At 46.3% G+C, this 16,760-nt stretch overlaps 1 protein-coding gene across 1 annotated transcript in view; it reads left to right on the top strand.

Annotated features, from left to right (window-relative positions):
• The first annotated feature begins 5,371 nt into the window (after positions 1 to 5,371).
• The window catches only part of LOC132579549 (diacylglycerol O-acyltransferase 2-like), a 100,000-nt gene continuing 88,611 nt past the window's right edge, over positions 5,372 to 16,760 (top strand). The window contains exon 1 of the mRNA XM_060249997.1: positions 5,372 to 5,525. Coding sequence (XP_060105980.1) covers positions 5,486 to 5,525 — 40 coding nt within the window. The 5' untranslated portion in view covers positions 5,372 to 5,485. The remainder of the gene's footprint in view (positions 5,526 to 16,760) is intronic.

Here is a 16,760-nt window from a genome sequence, read left to right as displayed (position 1 = left end):
ATGATTTCCCTAAAAAATGTAAAGAAAAGACCAGGATGGAGGTTAAATATAAAGCTTTTAGAGGATAAACAATTTGTGAAATTCATTAAGGAGGAGATGAGGGCCTTTTTCCGGATTAACACACAGAAAGAGACCTCCTACAGGTTACTATGGGAAACAAGTAAAGCGTATATGAGAGGGCTAGCAATAAGTTTTAACGCTTTTAAAAAACGGGAAGAGAATAAAGCCTTAACAAATTTAACTGAAATGCTCAGACAGAAAGAGAGTTGTTTAAAAGAGAAACCTTCGGTTCAGCAAATTAAAGCTGAAATGAAGTTAGTGCAGCATAAGATACATTTAATATTCTTGGATGAGATGAAAAAGAAGATTCAGTATACTAGATCCCAATTTTTTGAAAATGCGAATAAGCCAGGTAAATGGCTGACCTACAAGATAAGAAAAGAAAAAGAAAAGAAAATAATAAGGGTCTTGAAAGATAAAGATGGTAGTCAGAAAGCAGCAACAGAAGAAAAGAAAAAAATAATATGGGATTTCTATTCTCAATTATATAGTAAAGATGAGGTAAATCCCGATAAGATAGAAGCTTACTTTAAAGAGAAAAAGATGATGCAGAACTTAACGGAAGAACAGAGGAGTAGTTTAGCAAATCCAATTACAATTGATGAAATTGAAGAAGTATGGGCTAGATTAAAAAAGAATAAGGCAGCGGGACCGGACGGGTTGCCAGCTGAATATTACATATGTTTTAGAGAAGATGTTATAACGCAGTATAAAAACCTGATTGAGGAGATTTGGAAAACTCAGGTAATCCCGGAGTCTTGGAAAAGGGCAAATGTATCACTTATCCCCAAAACATCAAAAGACTTAGAGGATATTAAGAATTACCGCCCGATCTCTCTATTAAACATAGATTATAAGATTTATACTTCTATTCTAGCGAACAGACTTAAGAAAATTTTAGGAAACTTAATTCACTCTGACCAGGCCGGATTCCTCCCGAAAAGATATATACGAACGAACATCAGGATTATATCTAATATATTAGAATATTACGATCTACATAGAGAAAAACAAATGATTCTCCTGTTTATCGATGCCGAGAAGGCATTCGATAATGTCAATTGGGATTTTATGATCAGAGTATTGGGAGAGATGAGTTTTGGTGAGATCTTTATTAAGAACATTCAAGCCTTGTATACAGAACAAGTAGCTAGATTTATTATCAATGGTGACCTAACAGAAGAGGTAAAGATATATAAAGGTACAAGACAAGGATGCCCACTTTCTCCATTGCTTTTTATCTTACTATTGGAAATTCTAAATAACTTAATCAGGGCCAACACCAAAATTAAAGGATTAGAAATCAAGAAAGAGTCGTATAAGGTTTTAGCATATGCCGATGATTTGGTACTAATATCACAAAATGATAGAGAATCCGTGGAGGAGATTTTAAAAGAATTAGAAGACTATGGACAAGTTGCGGGTCTAAGAATAAATAAGCAAAAATCTAAAATGCTTAATAAAAATATCTCCCCACAAGAGGTAAGAGAGCTTGAAAGATTAACAGGATTCAGTAATGAAGTAAAAATAAAATACTTGGGGATAACTTTCTCCAATAAGTGTAGTAATTTATATGACAACAATTATGCACCTCTTTTAAAGGAAATCGATTCTTCTCTAAAAAAATGGGTGAACATGAAATTATCTTTTATGGGAAGAATAGCATTAATTAAGATGATGGTTCTTCCTAAAGTCATGTTTCTGTTCCAAATGATTGGTTTTGGGGTAAGGAAACCCTTCTTCACCAAAATAGATCAATTAGTTAGAGCCTTTATTTGGCAAGGTAATCGACCTCGGGTAAAATGGAAAACGTTAAAAGATAAAAAGGATATGGGCGGATTGGGACTCCCAGATTGGGAAACATACCATGTTGCGTGTGTTACACTCTGGCTAAAAGAATGGATTCGGTTGGAGAATACGCGCATATTAGCCTTAGAAGGCTCAGATTTGCAATCGGGATGGCATGCTAATTTATGGTATGTGCAAAAAGGGCAGAAATATTTCAAAAATCATTTGATTCGTAAAACTATTTACGAGGTTTGGCTAAAAATTAGAAGACTGATTTATGTTAAGACACCAAGATGGATATCTCCCGAAGAGGCTTCAATTCTGCCTCAATTGTTTAACTCGAAAAAGATAATTAGATATCAGGATATTTTGGACGAAAAAGATAACTTGAGAGGAAAAGAAGATCTTGACTCTAGGGGGATAAGTATGGACTGGTGGACCAGGAATCAAGTAACAGCAAAATATAATTTAGACAAGGTGAAAGGATTTACAAAAACAAATTTCGATTTTGACAAACTTTTATTAAGAGAAGAGGAGAAAATAATTAAGAAAGTTTACAATTATATCCTGCAAATTAAATTAGAGGATGAAGTGGTCAAAAATTCTATGGTGAAATGGGCCCAAAATTTACAACGCAATATCAGCTTAGAGCAATGGTCCAATTTTTGGAAAATAAACTATAAAGTAATAAAGCCAATTAATTACAGGGAAAATTTTTTTAAACTATTCCATAGATGGTATCTCACGCCTGTGCAATTAGCTAAATTCAACCATTCAATGTCACCTGTATGTTGGAAATGCAAAGTAGATATTGGTTCCTTTTATCATATGTGGTGGAATTGTAAAGTGGCTAGAACTTTCTGGAAAAAGGTACATTGTATGTTAAAAGAAATATTAGTTAGAGATTTAATCTTTGAGCCAGAAGTGATGTTATTATCATTTATTAAGAACACAGTTCCACAAGCAGATGAACATATGACGATTTATATTATAACCGCGGCGAGGATAGTGTATGCTAAACACTGGCGTCAAGAGAGTTGCCCGGACTTGAGTGAAGTTATTGAAAAAGTTTTGGACGCTGCCGAGATGGATGTACTCTCAAACATGCTAAAAGGAGAGTCCAAAGACGAAGCTATTAGAAACTGGGGAAAGTTTTATGAATGGTATCAGAAAAAAGAAGGTATCAATTTTGACAACATTTAAAAATGATTTGCTGTAGCAATAAGTTTGCTGTTGTTCTTATTTTCATACTTATGTAATGATTTATATCTAAATACTTTTTGCATTTAGGCTAAGATAGAAGCCTCAGACATCCTCCTCAGGGAAGTTTAGTCAACTTTACTTATGAAAATACTATGTACATATTAATGCTGATAATAAGTTGATGAAGTTGGTTTACCAATGTTATTGCTAATGGTGCAAATAAAATAAAAATTATTAAAAATTAAAAAAAAAAAGTCGGCTGATTCAATAATGAGGCCTTGTTGATACAAAGTTTCTAGTTTATTGATATCATTGTTCTCGACTACAAGGAAAATTGAAAGACTGAGGACTATACAGTAAAGTGTAATCATATAAGGTATACTTCAAAGGGATTCTTTAGGGAGGGGGTGCTATGCAGGGCACATTCACACATTGATGTTACAAATTCGTTCTCAAGCCTGTTGTGGCCTTGGGCGTATCCTCCCCCGGAGCCCAGCCTGAGAAGGCACCATAATCTCTTTCACATATTCCCATTTCAAAGCAAAACTACATAACAAAGGAAGGGAGGGGAGAAAGGAGAGTTCGAGCTAGCAGCATTGGTATACAGTGTGGCTTTTACCCAGAATGCTCCCCCCTGAACCAAAGATGACATACAGGCTTGACCAGAGTAGAAGCAGACTTGACAAGGTGGGTGGGGCTGAGAGGGCTCTCACAGCAGCTGCCCTTTCAAGGACAACCTCTGCCAGAGCTATGGTAGACCCAAGGCCATTCCAGCAGCTGCAAGTGGAGGATTGGGGATTCAAACCCGGTTCTCCCAGATAAGAGTCCGCACACTTAACCACTACACCAAACTGGCTCTCTAAGGGATGTTTTGGAGGGTGGAGAAAAGGGATGTTTTGGAGGGTGGAGTCCATGGCATTATACCTGCTGAGGCCTCCCCCCTCAGACTTCACCACAAAAGTTCCTGGGATTTTCCAGTCTAGAGCTGACCCCCCTAATCAGACCTGGCCCTGATGAGTCCTCCCTCAAAGGACAAAGTAGACCTGGAAAGGGCACTGCTCCCTTCCCTTCCCTTTTACTCACTGAAACTGAAGCTGGAATGCTGTGGTTGCCTAGCAACAGCTACCGAGGGAATCCATTGCTTAGAGCTACAAGCAACTCTTTTATCATTTTGGGGTTTGTTTGTTTTCAATTTCACATTTTTCTGTAATCCACTCACAGCTCATCACCAGATTTAAGTATCCAAAGATTTGGCCTATGGCTATTTGAATATAAGATGTCGTCAACTGCCACCTTTAATGTGTGGAAATGGGCAGCTGAAATTTTTCATGGCACAGAGGTAAATAACACCAGCTTGCTAATAACATACCATTAAGCCTCTATTAAAGGGACAGGGCATTTTTTTCTCCAGTCCAGTTGGCAACTGTGTTTCCCAAACCCAGAGATAGGGTCAAAGGGCCTACAGTAAGTGAGGGCCACAGCTCGGCTCAGGGTTCCTCCAGCCCAATTGGGGTTGGGGCCATCCTGTGCCCAGGGAGAAGGGGCTCCAGGCAAGAAGACCTCAAGGGGAGATGCAGCAGATGTAGTTGAGGATTAAATGCTCTACTCAAGAGGAATCTGTTCTGAAATAGGGTTCCTAACTGCCTGGCCAAAAAAAGGCCTGTCAGATGATAGTTTATTTTATTCCTGAACTGCTTTGGTTGTCTTGTCTCTGAAACTTAAACTTCTATTCAAAAGACAGAACATTTCTCTCCAGGCCTGCGGGCAACCCTAGTTATACAAGAAGAAAGCTGTTAGTAGCAGGGTCAAAGTGCTTCCTGCATTTCATTGCCCTTTGACCCTGCTGTTTTCGATATTTTTTTTCTTAATAACATCACATACAGATGACTTGTCTGGTATGAATCCACTGGATGCATCTGATGAAGTGGCCCCTGTTGCATAAATACTGTGTGTGTGTGTGTGTGAACTGCCATCCAGTCACTTCCAATTTATGGCAACCCTATGCATTAATTAATGAAAAAGTGACCTCCAAAACATCCTGTTGTGAACAGCCTGGTTCCAACTGACCACAAAGGCTCAAGCTCTCATAAAATGTGTGAGTTGTTTAGGTTCCACAAATCTGCTCTGAATTCCTGAGAGCATGGCGTTGCTGCTCAAAGCATAGCTTGTTTTCTGACTAGAATATTTTGCAGTCTTTCATGGTGGGAAAAGCCATGCCTTCTCGGACAGGCTCTGGTTATCTCCCCATGCCTCCACCCCCCCCTCTGGATTTGTCTGTTTCCCTTCCCCCCCACCCCCTGTTCATTTTCCTTTGGCCAGGTGGTGGAGCTTGAAAGCGGTCAAAGGCTTCATTGCTGAGATAACTCTTTGTGACTTAGCTTTTAACCTCAGGAGTCAAGGTCTGAACAAGTTTGAAATCCGGCACCTGAACACCATGAAAACGATCATTGCTGCCTATTCCCAGAACCAGAGTGGTAAGAAAATGACCGGCAAAGATAACTGTGATTGGAAACGGGGTTGTCTTTCACTGTACTTTTCCCCAGTGTGGTTTACACTGCTTGTGTAGAATCTGCTTTCAGATGAACAAGCAGGTCTGATATAGAAGCATCTGCTCTCCTTTGGAAGAATTTGGTTCTGATAGCCAAGCCACTGTCATACCAAAGGAGATTTCTAACTACTGCCTGGGAATAAAAGGGAGCACAAACTGGAATTTTGTCAGGAAGAGTTGCATTGCCTTTTATGGGTTTTAAATGCTTTCAAATGAGACTGGAAATTTGATTTTGACAGATAAAAATCTTTTGCTGATAATGTTAAGTGCTATACTCGTCTCACATGCACAGGCAAAAAACCAAGTCTTTGGTATATTGGAACATTTTTAGCAAAGAAAATTGCTCTAATTAATTTCATCTCCGCTTGGGAAGTCTGTGAAACAAAAGCTTGGAGGTGGAAATTCTGGTAGCCTACAGCTGCAAAACTAAGACCACTTCCCTGGGAGTAAGCCCTATTGAATCCAATGGGATTTACTTCTGAGTAGACATGCTTAGGATGCTTGCTATACTCCAATATGGCATTTTCTGGTAAGGACAAGTCTTGGGTAACTTCATTTCTGGTATTATTTTTGCCTAACAAGCCTATTTGGAACTGATACAAACTTTATGCCTCATGATCCTCATTATGCTATGGCACATGAACTTCCTTTAGAAGTTGTCTCCAACAATTTTATTGGGCACTTTATAGTATGGACATGAAGTCTCATGATTCTAACAACCAACAGTACAATCCTAAGGAATTTTGTAAACCTGCTTACTGTTAGTCGTCTAAACCATATGAAATACTTAGAGCTGAGAGTGCAATGCTGCCAAAGGGCCATCGGCTCATCCTTGCTGAGAGCCTTCATTGGATGTTGCTTATCAGGTGCTGTTGTTGATTTCCATGCTGCAAATGGCTTCTGCTCCCTGTTTCCTAGGGTTGCCAAGTCCAATTCAATAAATATCTGGGGACTTTGGGGGCAGAGCCAGGAGACTTTGGGGGTGGAGCCAGGAGATATTGGGGTGGAGCCAGGAGCCAGGTTGTGATAAGCACAATTAAACTCTAATGGGAGTTCTAGCCATCACATTTACAGGGACCGCACACCTTTTAAATGCCTTTCCTCCACTGGAAATAATGAAGGATAAGGGCACCTTCTTTGGGGGCTCATAGAATTGGACCCCTAGTCCAATCATTTTGAAACCTGGAGGGTGTTTTGATGAGAGGCAGTGGATGCTACAAGGCAAATGTGGTGCCTCTACCTCAAAACACAGCCCCCCCCCAGATACCCAGATACCTGCGGATCAATTCTCCATTATTACCTATGGGAATCGGTCTCCATAGGGAATCATGGAGTGTCCAGCAGACATTTCCTCCCCCCCCCCCGGTTTCTGGTGACCCTGAAGCGGGGGAAGAGCCTCCAAACTGGGGGATCCCTTGCCCCCACATGGGGATTGGCAGCCCTACCATTTCCATTTCCACATGTTAAGCATTTATTAAAGTGCCACAACATTTTTCTCCGGGCCTGTTTGCAGCCCTATGAGAAAGCAAGACAGGCCCAAGTTCTTCCAGGGGAGAGAGGTACCAGCCAGAATCCCCACCCCGCGCAGCTGCTCCTCTGGTGGATCTGCCATGGGCCACACTCCAGGCTGGGAGACTGCAGATCTCGTGCATGGAAAAAAAGGAAACCTTTGGATCTACAACACAAAACACAATGCCTGAAGGACACAGCTGATACAATCCTGAAAGTTTCAACCATGATAAATCTGACAGTCCTACAAGACTGTCTGCAAAACAGTCCTTAGAAATCAGCAAACTCTGCTGTGTGTTAAAAAAAGGAAAGAAAAAAGGCCTGCCTTACAGTTAAGAGGACATAAAAACTGGGGATCCTACAGAGTCTTCATGCTAAAACAAATCCTGTGAGATGATGACTTCCAGCTCCCTCTCTGCCCCAGAACAGGACACTGAATTGTTAAAGTGTCCCAAGAATCCTTAAAAAAAACCCCACCCTCTTCTGGAAAAAGAGTCCATATGAAAAGTTCAAAAAAAAAAAAAAAAGCTATGCACGCAACTCTGCACAGAATATTGGGGTTTCAATCCACATCAAGCCATGAGACAAATTATCTGGACTTTATATGGCTCACCCCAAAAATGGGAGCATGGTTATTGTTGCCAACTAGCCTGGAAAAACAGATCCTGTTCCTTTAATGAAGGCGTAATTTTATCTTATTTTATTTATTTTAGTAGATTTATATTCCGCCCTTTCCCGTAATGGGCTCAGGGTGGATTACAGACATAATAAGAACAGTTAAAATCCAACAATAAAATAATATACAAACAAAAACAAACACAGCTCAATAATATATCACATAGGCGAAGTGGGCATATTCTGCAGATTAAAACATAAATATCATCCTGAATATATTTTTTTATTTATTTATTCGGGATTTATATCCCGCCTTCCCACGAACGGCTGAATATAATAGTCATTGTAGGGGACAATAGATGGTATAGGCAGTAGGGTAAGGACACCCTCTTGCCTCAACTGAATGCTTGGTGGGATAGCTCTGTCTTGCAGGCCCTATGGAATGGTAGTAAGTCTGGTAGGGCCCAAATCTCCATGGGGAGCTGATTCCACCAGGTTGGGGCAAGGGTCAAAAAAGCCCTGGCCCTGGTTGAGGCAAGTCAGACATCTTTTGGACCAGGGATGGCCAAAAGGTGTTGGTTAGCAGATCGCAACAGTCTTCGGGGCACATATGGAGAGAGGCGGTCCTGCAGGTATGTTGGTCCCAGGCTGTGTAAGGCTTTGGATGTCAGTAGAAGAAGACAACACTGGATTTATATCCCGCCCTACAATCTGAATCTCAGAGTATCAGAGTGGCTCACAATCTCCTTTACCTTCCTCCCCCACAACAGACACCCTGTGAGGTGGGTGGGGCTGAGAGAGCTCTCATAGCAGCTGCCCTTTCAAGGACAACTCCTGTGAGAGCTATGACTGACCCAAGGCCATTCCAGCAGGTGCAAGTGGAGGAGTGGGGAATCAAACCCAGTTCTGCCAGATAAGAGTCCACACACTTAACCACTACACCAAACTGGCTCTACACCAAGCAGATCCAGTACTTGATTGGTAATCAGCTGACTGCTTTCCTGTAAAGGCAATCCAGTTAACAACCGTGCTGCCGCATTTTGTACCAGTTGGAAAGAGATGTTATTTACCAAGAGATGTTATTTAATTCCATATCATGAAAACCTTCAATGATCCATCTCCACACATTGCATCTCTGTTAAAGGATATTTTTTTTCCAGGCCTGTTGGCAACCATTAACAGTATGGTTGCTCCTTTCCAAGAGCTGCATACCAAAGTGTGTGAGTAGATCATAGCTGTGGATAGGACAAAAAAGATTGTTTGTCCCCCCCCCCCCATTCCCTGTAACACCATATTTATTTTCTGTAATGAAATAGATCACATTTTGACTTGATCAGTTCTGTGTGGCAACTGTGGTCCACCCCTCCCTGCCCCCTCACAACAACCTTTTAGCTAGGATTGAAAACTCTTGTGGCTTTGTGTGTGTGTGTGTCTATGCTTGATAATTACTTAGAACCTAATTTGCTGTTCAGTCTCTTGACTTCAGAATCAGATTCCTTTGCAAAGGGAGGAATGATGAAACCCTTGTTTTGTCCCCTTTGCAGGGACAGTTAATGTTTCACCAGAGTTTGCTGAGAGGAAGGAAGATGCCGAAGCCAAAGGGAGCCAAGGCTGAGAGAGGGGCCGGGCCCAGGTCAGAGGCCTCTCTTATCAGTCCCCGTAGGGCAGACCACGAGGCACATGGAGGAGCCCAGAGAGGGCTGGTTTCATCTTCTTGAAGGGGGCAACCTTCGGCCGGCCTTGCTATCAAGTAGGAGGGATGTGGTGAATCTGTGGTACAGCTTTCAGAAGAGGCAGGTTTGGGGGGATTTGCTCACCCATTGCCCCAGTACCATCAGCTTCTGCCTTTTGTGGTGTCAGGCTCTGGCTCTCCCCAGCACTCTGAGGAGCTCCAAGTGAAATCCACATTTTTCAATGGCCACACTTAGCTGTACTACGTTCTTTGTTGAAATACATGTCAGTGGCAGCTAACACTGATCTCTAGGTGAAACCCCATGTCATTCGGTTCTGAGCAATGCCTCCAGACTGTGGATTAAGACACTCACACCACAGGGCCATGTCTGCATGGGGAGACAGCCTTTTCCACAGAGGACAGCCTGTTTATGCTGATTGGCTGCCCCTGTGGGCCTATTATTTTGTTTGGCAGGCTTCCATGCTTTAGACTTCTTTACTATCAAAGCAGAGGAAAGTACACACAAATATACACACCCTGCAAAGAATATTTTAAAGAGAGCTTCTTTTTTTTGGCTGGCACCTTGCCAGAAGAAGATCCTTACAGAGGATTCCTCTGCAGAATCATTCCAGGCCCCTGAAGCCAAGAGGCTGCTCAGCATTGTGCTGTTCGAAAGAGTTCCTCTAGCCTGGGTTCTTTTTGAGTGGTCATGTCAAGCAAGTCATCTGCTTATCTACTTTGAAGTAGATCTAAGTCCAGTAGGTTCCATGCTTTACTAGCCTATCTTTGCAAACATGTTGTTGGAATAAGTGTTGAGCTTAGGGTTTAGAGGGCTGTATTTATACACCATTTCTCAGCCTGATGCTTGAACCAACACTGAGTGCTCTTCTTCAGAGGGGGGTCATCTTGATCTGCAGTAGAAGAGCTGGATTCGAGTCCAGAAACACCTTAGAGAAACCAACATAGTTTCTACACTAGAATCTGTGGAGAGTCTCAGCCACCCCTTCATCAGATAGAATCATAGAATCACAGAGTTGGAAGGGACCTTAAGGGTCATCTAATCCAACCCGCACCTGCACAATGCAGGAAACTCACAAATACCTCCCCCTAAATTCACAGGATCTTCATTGCTGTCATATGGCCAGAGCCTCTGCTTAAAAACCTCCAAGGAAGGAGAGCCCACCACCTCCTGAGGAAGCCTGTTCCACTGAGGAATCGCTCTAACGGTCAGGAAGTTCTTCCTAATGTTGAGCCAGAAACTCTTTTGATTTAATTTCAACCCATTGATTCTGGTCCTACCTTCCAGGGCCACAGAAAACAATTCCACACCATCCTCTATATGACAGCCCTTTGAGTACTTGAAGATGGTGATCATATCACCTCTCAGTCACCTTCTCTCCAGGCTAAACATGTCCAGCTCCTTCAACCTTTCCTCATAGGACTTGGTCTCCAGATCCCTCACCATCTTCGTCACCCTCCTCTGGACCCGTTCCAGCTTGTCTATATCCTTCTTAAAATGTGGTGTCCAAAACTCAACACAATACTCCAGGTGAGGTCTTACCAGAGCAGAGTAAAGAGATACCATCACATCACGTGATCTGGACACTATACTTCTATTGATACAGCCCAAAATTGCATTTGCCTTTTTAGCCACCACATCACACTGTTGACTCATGTTCAGCATATGATCCACTAAGACTCCTACATCCTTTTCGCACATGCTACTGCTAAGATAAGTCTCCCCCATTCTATAACTATGCATTGGATTTTTCCTACATAAATGCAGAACTTTACATTTATCCCTGTTAAAATTCATTTAATTTTTTTAGGCCAGTTTTACAGCCTGTCAAGGTCATCTTTGACAGATACAAGCCAGACTGGAGATCTCTCTCTGAGTTCCAATGTCTTCTGAGTGGGGTATCAGGAGGACACAGAGATCTCTATCCCAGTTTGGGACAGTTTTGTTGGTCTTTAAGGTGCTGCTGGACTGAAATCAAGTTGTTCTTTGTATTCTTGTTTAAGAACATAAGAGAAACCATGTTGGATCAGGCCAATGGCCCATCCCATCCAACACTTTCACACCGTGGCCAAAAAAACCCCAGGTGCTATCAGAGCCAGTTTGGTGTAGTGGTTAAGTGTGCAGACTCTTATCTGGGAGAACCGGGTTTGATTCCCCACTTCTCCACTTGCACCTGCTGGAATGGCCTTGGGTCAGCCATAGCTCTGGCAGAGGTTGTCCTTGAAAGGGCAGCTGCTGTGAGAGACCTCTCCAGCCCCACCCACCTCACAGGGTGTCTGTTGTGGGGGGAGGAAGGTAAAGGAGATTGTGAGCTGCTCTGAGACTCTTTGGAGTGGAGGGTGGGATATAAATCCAATATCTTCTTCTTCATCTTCTTCTTCTTCTTCAGGAGGTCCATCAGTGGAGCTAGGACACTAGAAGCCCTCCTCCTGTGCCCCCCCTCAAAAGCACCAAGAATACAGAACATCACTGCCCCAGACAGAGAGTTCCAACAATACACTGTGGCTAATAGCCACTGGTAGACCTCTGCTCCATATGCTTATCCATTCCCCTCTTGAAGCTGTCTATGCTTGTAGCTGCCACCACCTCCTGTGGCAGTGAATTCCACATGTTAATCACCCTTTGGGTGAAGAAGGATTCCTTTTATCCAATCTAATCTGACTACTCTATTTAAACCCCCCTTCCCTCTGTAGGGCCCCTCCATTGGCTACTGGCATGTTCCTCCCTCTCATGCCGAGATAGAAGCCAAGGAGCTTCCACCCAAGATTCCACCCAAAGACAGACGATAGGCTCAGACCGTGTGTTTTAATATTACCCAGGCTCCAGGGACAGCACCAGCAACCCCCCCTCCCTCCCCACTACTTGAGTAGCAGCCCAACCCCTGCAACTGCCGCAAGGCATAAGGGAGGGCGAGAGAGAGAGAGAGTGCAGGAGAGCAGCAGCAAGGGAGAGAGAGCACACACGTGGCAGTGAGAGAGAGAGCACAAGATGAGAGAGCGACAGCGAGGGAGAGAACAGCAGCACGTGAGAATGGCAAAGAGAAAGACAGGGAGAGGGGAGAGAGAAGGGCAGTGAGAGAGAGGAAGAGAGCGCATGCACGGCAGTGAGAGCAAGCAAGCATGAGATGACAGCAAGGGAGAGAATGGCAGGGAGAGAGTGAGAGAACACCAGCAAGAGAGCTACAAACAGAGAGAGAGAGAAGAAGCAGCCAAGCCCCACATTTTCTCCTGGGCCCCTCCACCCAAAATTTTCTAGCTAAGGAGCTGGTTTTGCCTGTTTGCACCTTCAGGAGCAGGAGAGGCCGTCCTGCAGGCGCTTGTGGGTCCGAGGCTACTGAGGGCTTTGTGGGTGGCACCTCGTGACTTGGACTGAGACAGGCAGCCAATGGGGAGCCTGTCAAGTCTGCTGTATTGTTATTAACATGTTGTCTAACTCTGGCTCAGAAGCAAGGGATTCTGGGCTCTTACTGAACACCGAATGCTGCTAGCTACCTCTCCTCCCCCCCTCCTCCTCTTAGCGATGCCTTTGTTGTGTAGTCTGCTTTGAAATGCTGATATGTGAACAAGATTGTGGAGCCTTCTCAAGCTGGGTGTCTGTGCGAGTGTTAAGCGCCAAGATCTTGGCTTGGGAACGAGGGAGTAACATCCTTGTGCGAAAATATACTGCATAGAGTGCCCTGCCTGTAGGAATCCTTTGATCTATACCTTAAATGCTTGGTTAATGTCCATGTACCCCAGTCCTTCAATCTCTATCATGGTCTTCAGTTCTGCCACTTTGTTTCAACCAAAGACTCGTTATTGAATCCAGCCGACTTGACATTTTGAAGGACTCCCTGTTTTGGAGTTCAACCTTTCCGGCAACTGAAAAGGCAATGTCCGACCAGCCTCCGGACAACGGAGAACTCCCAACAAGAGCGGAGGGGGCCGAGACACCCTGGCACATCCACACTGCCAGAAGGACCGCGGCTTCCCCTCCCCAGTTTCAGCTGGTAGTTACTCCCCAGCAATACCAACCGAGGACCTCGACCACGCTAATGGACCAGGCCCCGATCCACCGGGAGGCGATCATGATCCGCCACACCAAGCGGGTGCAACTGGCCGAAGCCGCGGCTACCAACCCGGGCGAGCCGGAGGAAGGAGCCGAGGCGACCGTGACACACAAGCCCTGGGCAGCGGGAGCGAAGGCGCGGAGTGTGAAGAGGAGGACGGGGGGCCAAAACCCAAGGACCCGCACGACGAGGACTACCAGATGTTCCGGTCAATGGTGTGCCGTGAGGTCGACGGGGCAGTGAAGGACCTCAAGGACCAACTGCAGACCCTAACCGCCCAGCTGGGGAGAGCGTTGGGGGTAACCGGGACCCGCCAGCAACAGCCGGCGCCAGCGGGGCCGCAAGGACGGAAAAGCCTACCTCCACCCGTCGCCCCGGCGGCCCCCCAAGTGCTGGCGGCGCCCCAAGCGCCTGCAGCCCCCGCCCCGGTCAGACAGCGAGACCTAGGGGGGGCCGAGAGCTGGATGCAACTTTCGACGGGGATCCGGAGGAAGTGAACTATTTTGCAATCCAAGCGAATAGCTACATGTACTACTTGGGAGATCTGTTCCCTGATGAGGTGAGCCGAGTGGACTATTTGGGGTCGAAGCTGCGGGGTCCTGCTAAGAAGTGGTATGTGAGCCTGTGTGAAACCAACAGCCCGCTCCTGCACTTCGTGAACACGTTCGTGCAAGCCCTACTGACCCAGTACGAGGACCCCCTGCAAGAGGCCAGAGCGCTTTCGGCACTGCGGAACATGAAGCAGGGGGCCCGATCCATCCGAGAATATGCGGCAGATTTCCAGGCGAACGCCGCCCGAGCCCCGAACTGGAATCAAGTGATGAAGATCGAGCACTTCACCAACGGGCTGAACCCTAGCATCCTGGATTGGGCTCTCACCCAAGCTCAACCAGACACGCTAGTGGGGTGGATCCAGCTCGCGGGAGAGGTGGAAACCAACCTGAAAAGAGTGGCCATGCTGCGCCAGGCACTGGCGATGGGCAAGGGGGGACCCAAGACCACCCCGGGGAGGGTCGAGCCCCCTAAAGCCAAGAAACTGCCGGTGGTCGCTCCGGCAGGGCCCCGCCGTTGCTTCCGGTGCGGCGACCCAAGTCACCTCGCCTCCAACTGCCCTCAGCCTCCCTCTGGAACCGCCCCAGCGCCGGGGTCAATCAGACAGAGCACCCCGGGCCCCAAGAAGGCCCCTGGCCGCCCTAAGGATGCGGCGAAAAGCAGCGCGTTGATGGTGCAGGAGGAGCTGCAGGAAGAAGAGGTCCGCCTGTCCGCGGAACTGGCCGACCTCGCGGGGGAAGAGGAGCTGGCGGGAAATGACTCCGACCTGCTTTGAGCGGTGCCAACCAGCAGGTCGATCGGGAAAAGGCACCACTAACGGTAAAAACCACGGGAAGACTGTACTTTGTGATGGTAAAACTATTGAACCCAAAATTGAAAAGATTCCTGCAGATTTGAGCCCTCATAGACTCAGGGTGCAACCGGGAAATAATCTCCCCCAAGGTGGTAGAGGCTCTGGGACTAGAGCGCTCGCAGCTTCCCCACCCCATGCTGTTCGAGCAGATGGACGAGTCAGTGATGGGGGGGGAGCCCTGTACACAGGAGACAGAACCATGCCCCATGGGGGTTGAGGGACATGGAAACTTTTGTCATCGCCCAGGCTTGCGGCTACCCTGTGGTGTTGGGAGTGGGGTGGTTGGAGAAACACGAGCCCCTCATCCGCTGGAAAGCGCAAACCATTCACTTCCCCGACCCCGACTGTAGCGGGCACTCATGGAACCCGGCGTGGGGGCCGCGAGAGAGGGCGTGCGTCCTGGTAGAGGAGGTGCACCAGGTCCCGAGCGCATACCGAGACCTAATGGAAGTGTTTAGCGAACGGGAAGCCAACCAATTACCCCCCCACCGGAACACGGACTGTGCCATAGAACTGATCCCCGGGGAAAGCCTACCCCGAGCCAAGCTCTACCAGATGGGGTGGGCCGAGAAAAAAGAACTGCGGAAATTCCTAGACTTGAACTTGGAGAGGGGCTTTATTAGGCCTGCCACGGCCCCCCATGCGTCCCCGGTGCTGTTTAGAAAGAAGAAGGACAATACGCTTAGACTTTGCGCGGATTTTCGCGGGATAAACGCGATATCAATGTCCAACGCCTACCCCATCCCCCTGATCAAAGACTTGCTGAGCACGGTGGCGGTGGGGAAGATCTTCACAAAGCTTGACTTGAGAGATGCGTACTTCCGAGTGCGCATCAAAAAGGGGGATGAGTGGAAGATGGCGTTTAATACTCCGATGGGCCAATTTGAGTACTTATTCATGCCATTTGGTTTGCAGGGGGCGCCTGGGGTGTTCATGAATTTTATAAATGATGTGTTGAGAAAATTTCTGTATAAGGGGGTGGTGGTGTACCTGGATAACATCATTATTTACTCACAGGATGAGCAGTCCCATGTAAAATTGGTGAGGGAGGTGCTAACCACCCTGCTGGAGCACCAACTATATGCCAAACTATCTAAATGCGAGTTTCACCGCACTGAATTAGACTACCTCGGGTTCCGAGTGTCTAAAGATGGATTAGCCATGGACCCCGCGAAAGTGCAGGCAGTCGTAGAGTGGGCCCCCCCGAGGACACATAGACAGCTCCAATCTTTCATCGGATTCGCAAATTTTTACAGAGGATTCATTGCGGGGTTCGCCCAGATCGCCCTGCCCCTGATAGACCGCCTAAAGACAAAAGGGAAAGGGGAGGACGCGAAGCGACCCGGGGCGAAGCTAAACTGGACGCCCGGCTCAAGCAACTGTTCACTAGCGAGCCGGTCCTGAGCGACCCAAACGAGCTCAAGGGCTTCGTGGTCCAATGCGACGCCTCCGATGATGCCGTAGGAGCCATACTCATGCAGAGGGATGGGGAAGGGAAGCTGCGACCCTGTGCCTATATCTCGAGAAAATTCTCAGACGAGCAGAGAAATTGGTCAGTGTGGGACAAGGAGGCTTTCGCGGTCATGTTTGCTCTAAAAACCTGGAGATCGTGGCTAGAGGGGGCCAGAGTGCCATTCGAGATATGGACGGACCACAAAAACCTCGAGGCACTGACTGGGAAAAGGAAGCTAAGTGAGAAACAAATCAGGTGGGCGGGGTTCTTTTCCAAGTTCGATTTCACTCTGAAACACATCCCAGGGACACGGAACTTCTTAGCCGATGCCCTGTCCAGGCTCCCCCAGCATGAGAGCCAGAAGGAAGAGGTGGTTGACTCGTTAATCTCCCCCACGCAAGTGGAGGCCATGGTCACTACCCGCTCGCAGAAACGGAGAG

Source organism: Heteronotia binoei, chromosome 11, assembly GCF_032191835.1.
Source record: "Heteronotia binoei isolate CCM8104 ecotype False Entrance Well chromosome 11, APGP_CSIRO_Hbin_v1, whole genome shotgun sequence".
Taxonomy (NCBI): domain Eukaryota; kingdom Metazoa; phylum Chordata; class Lepidosauria; order Squamata; family Gekkonidae; genus Heteronotia; species Heteronotia binoei.
Note: the sequence above shows the minus strand (reverse complement) of the source record. Positions and strands in the feature narration are given on the sequence as shown.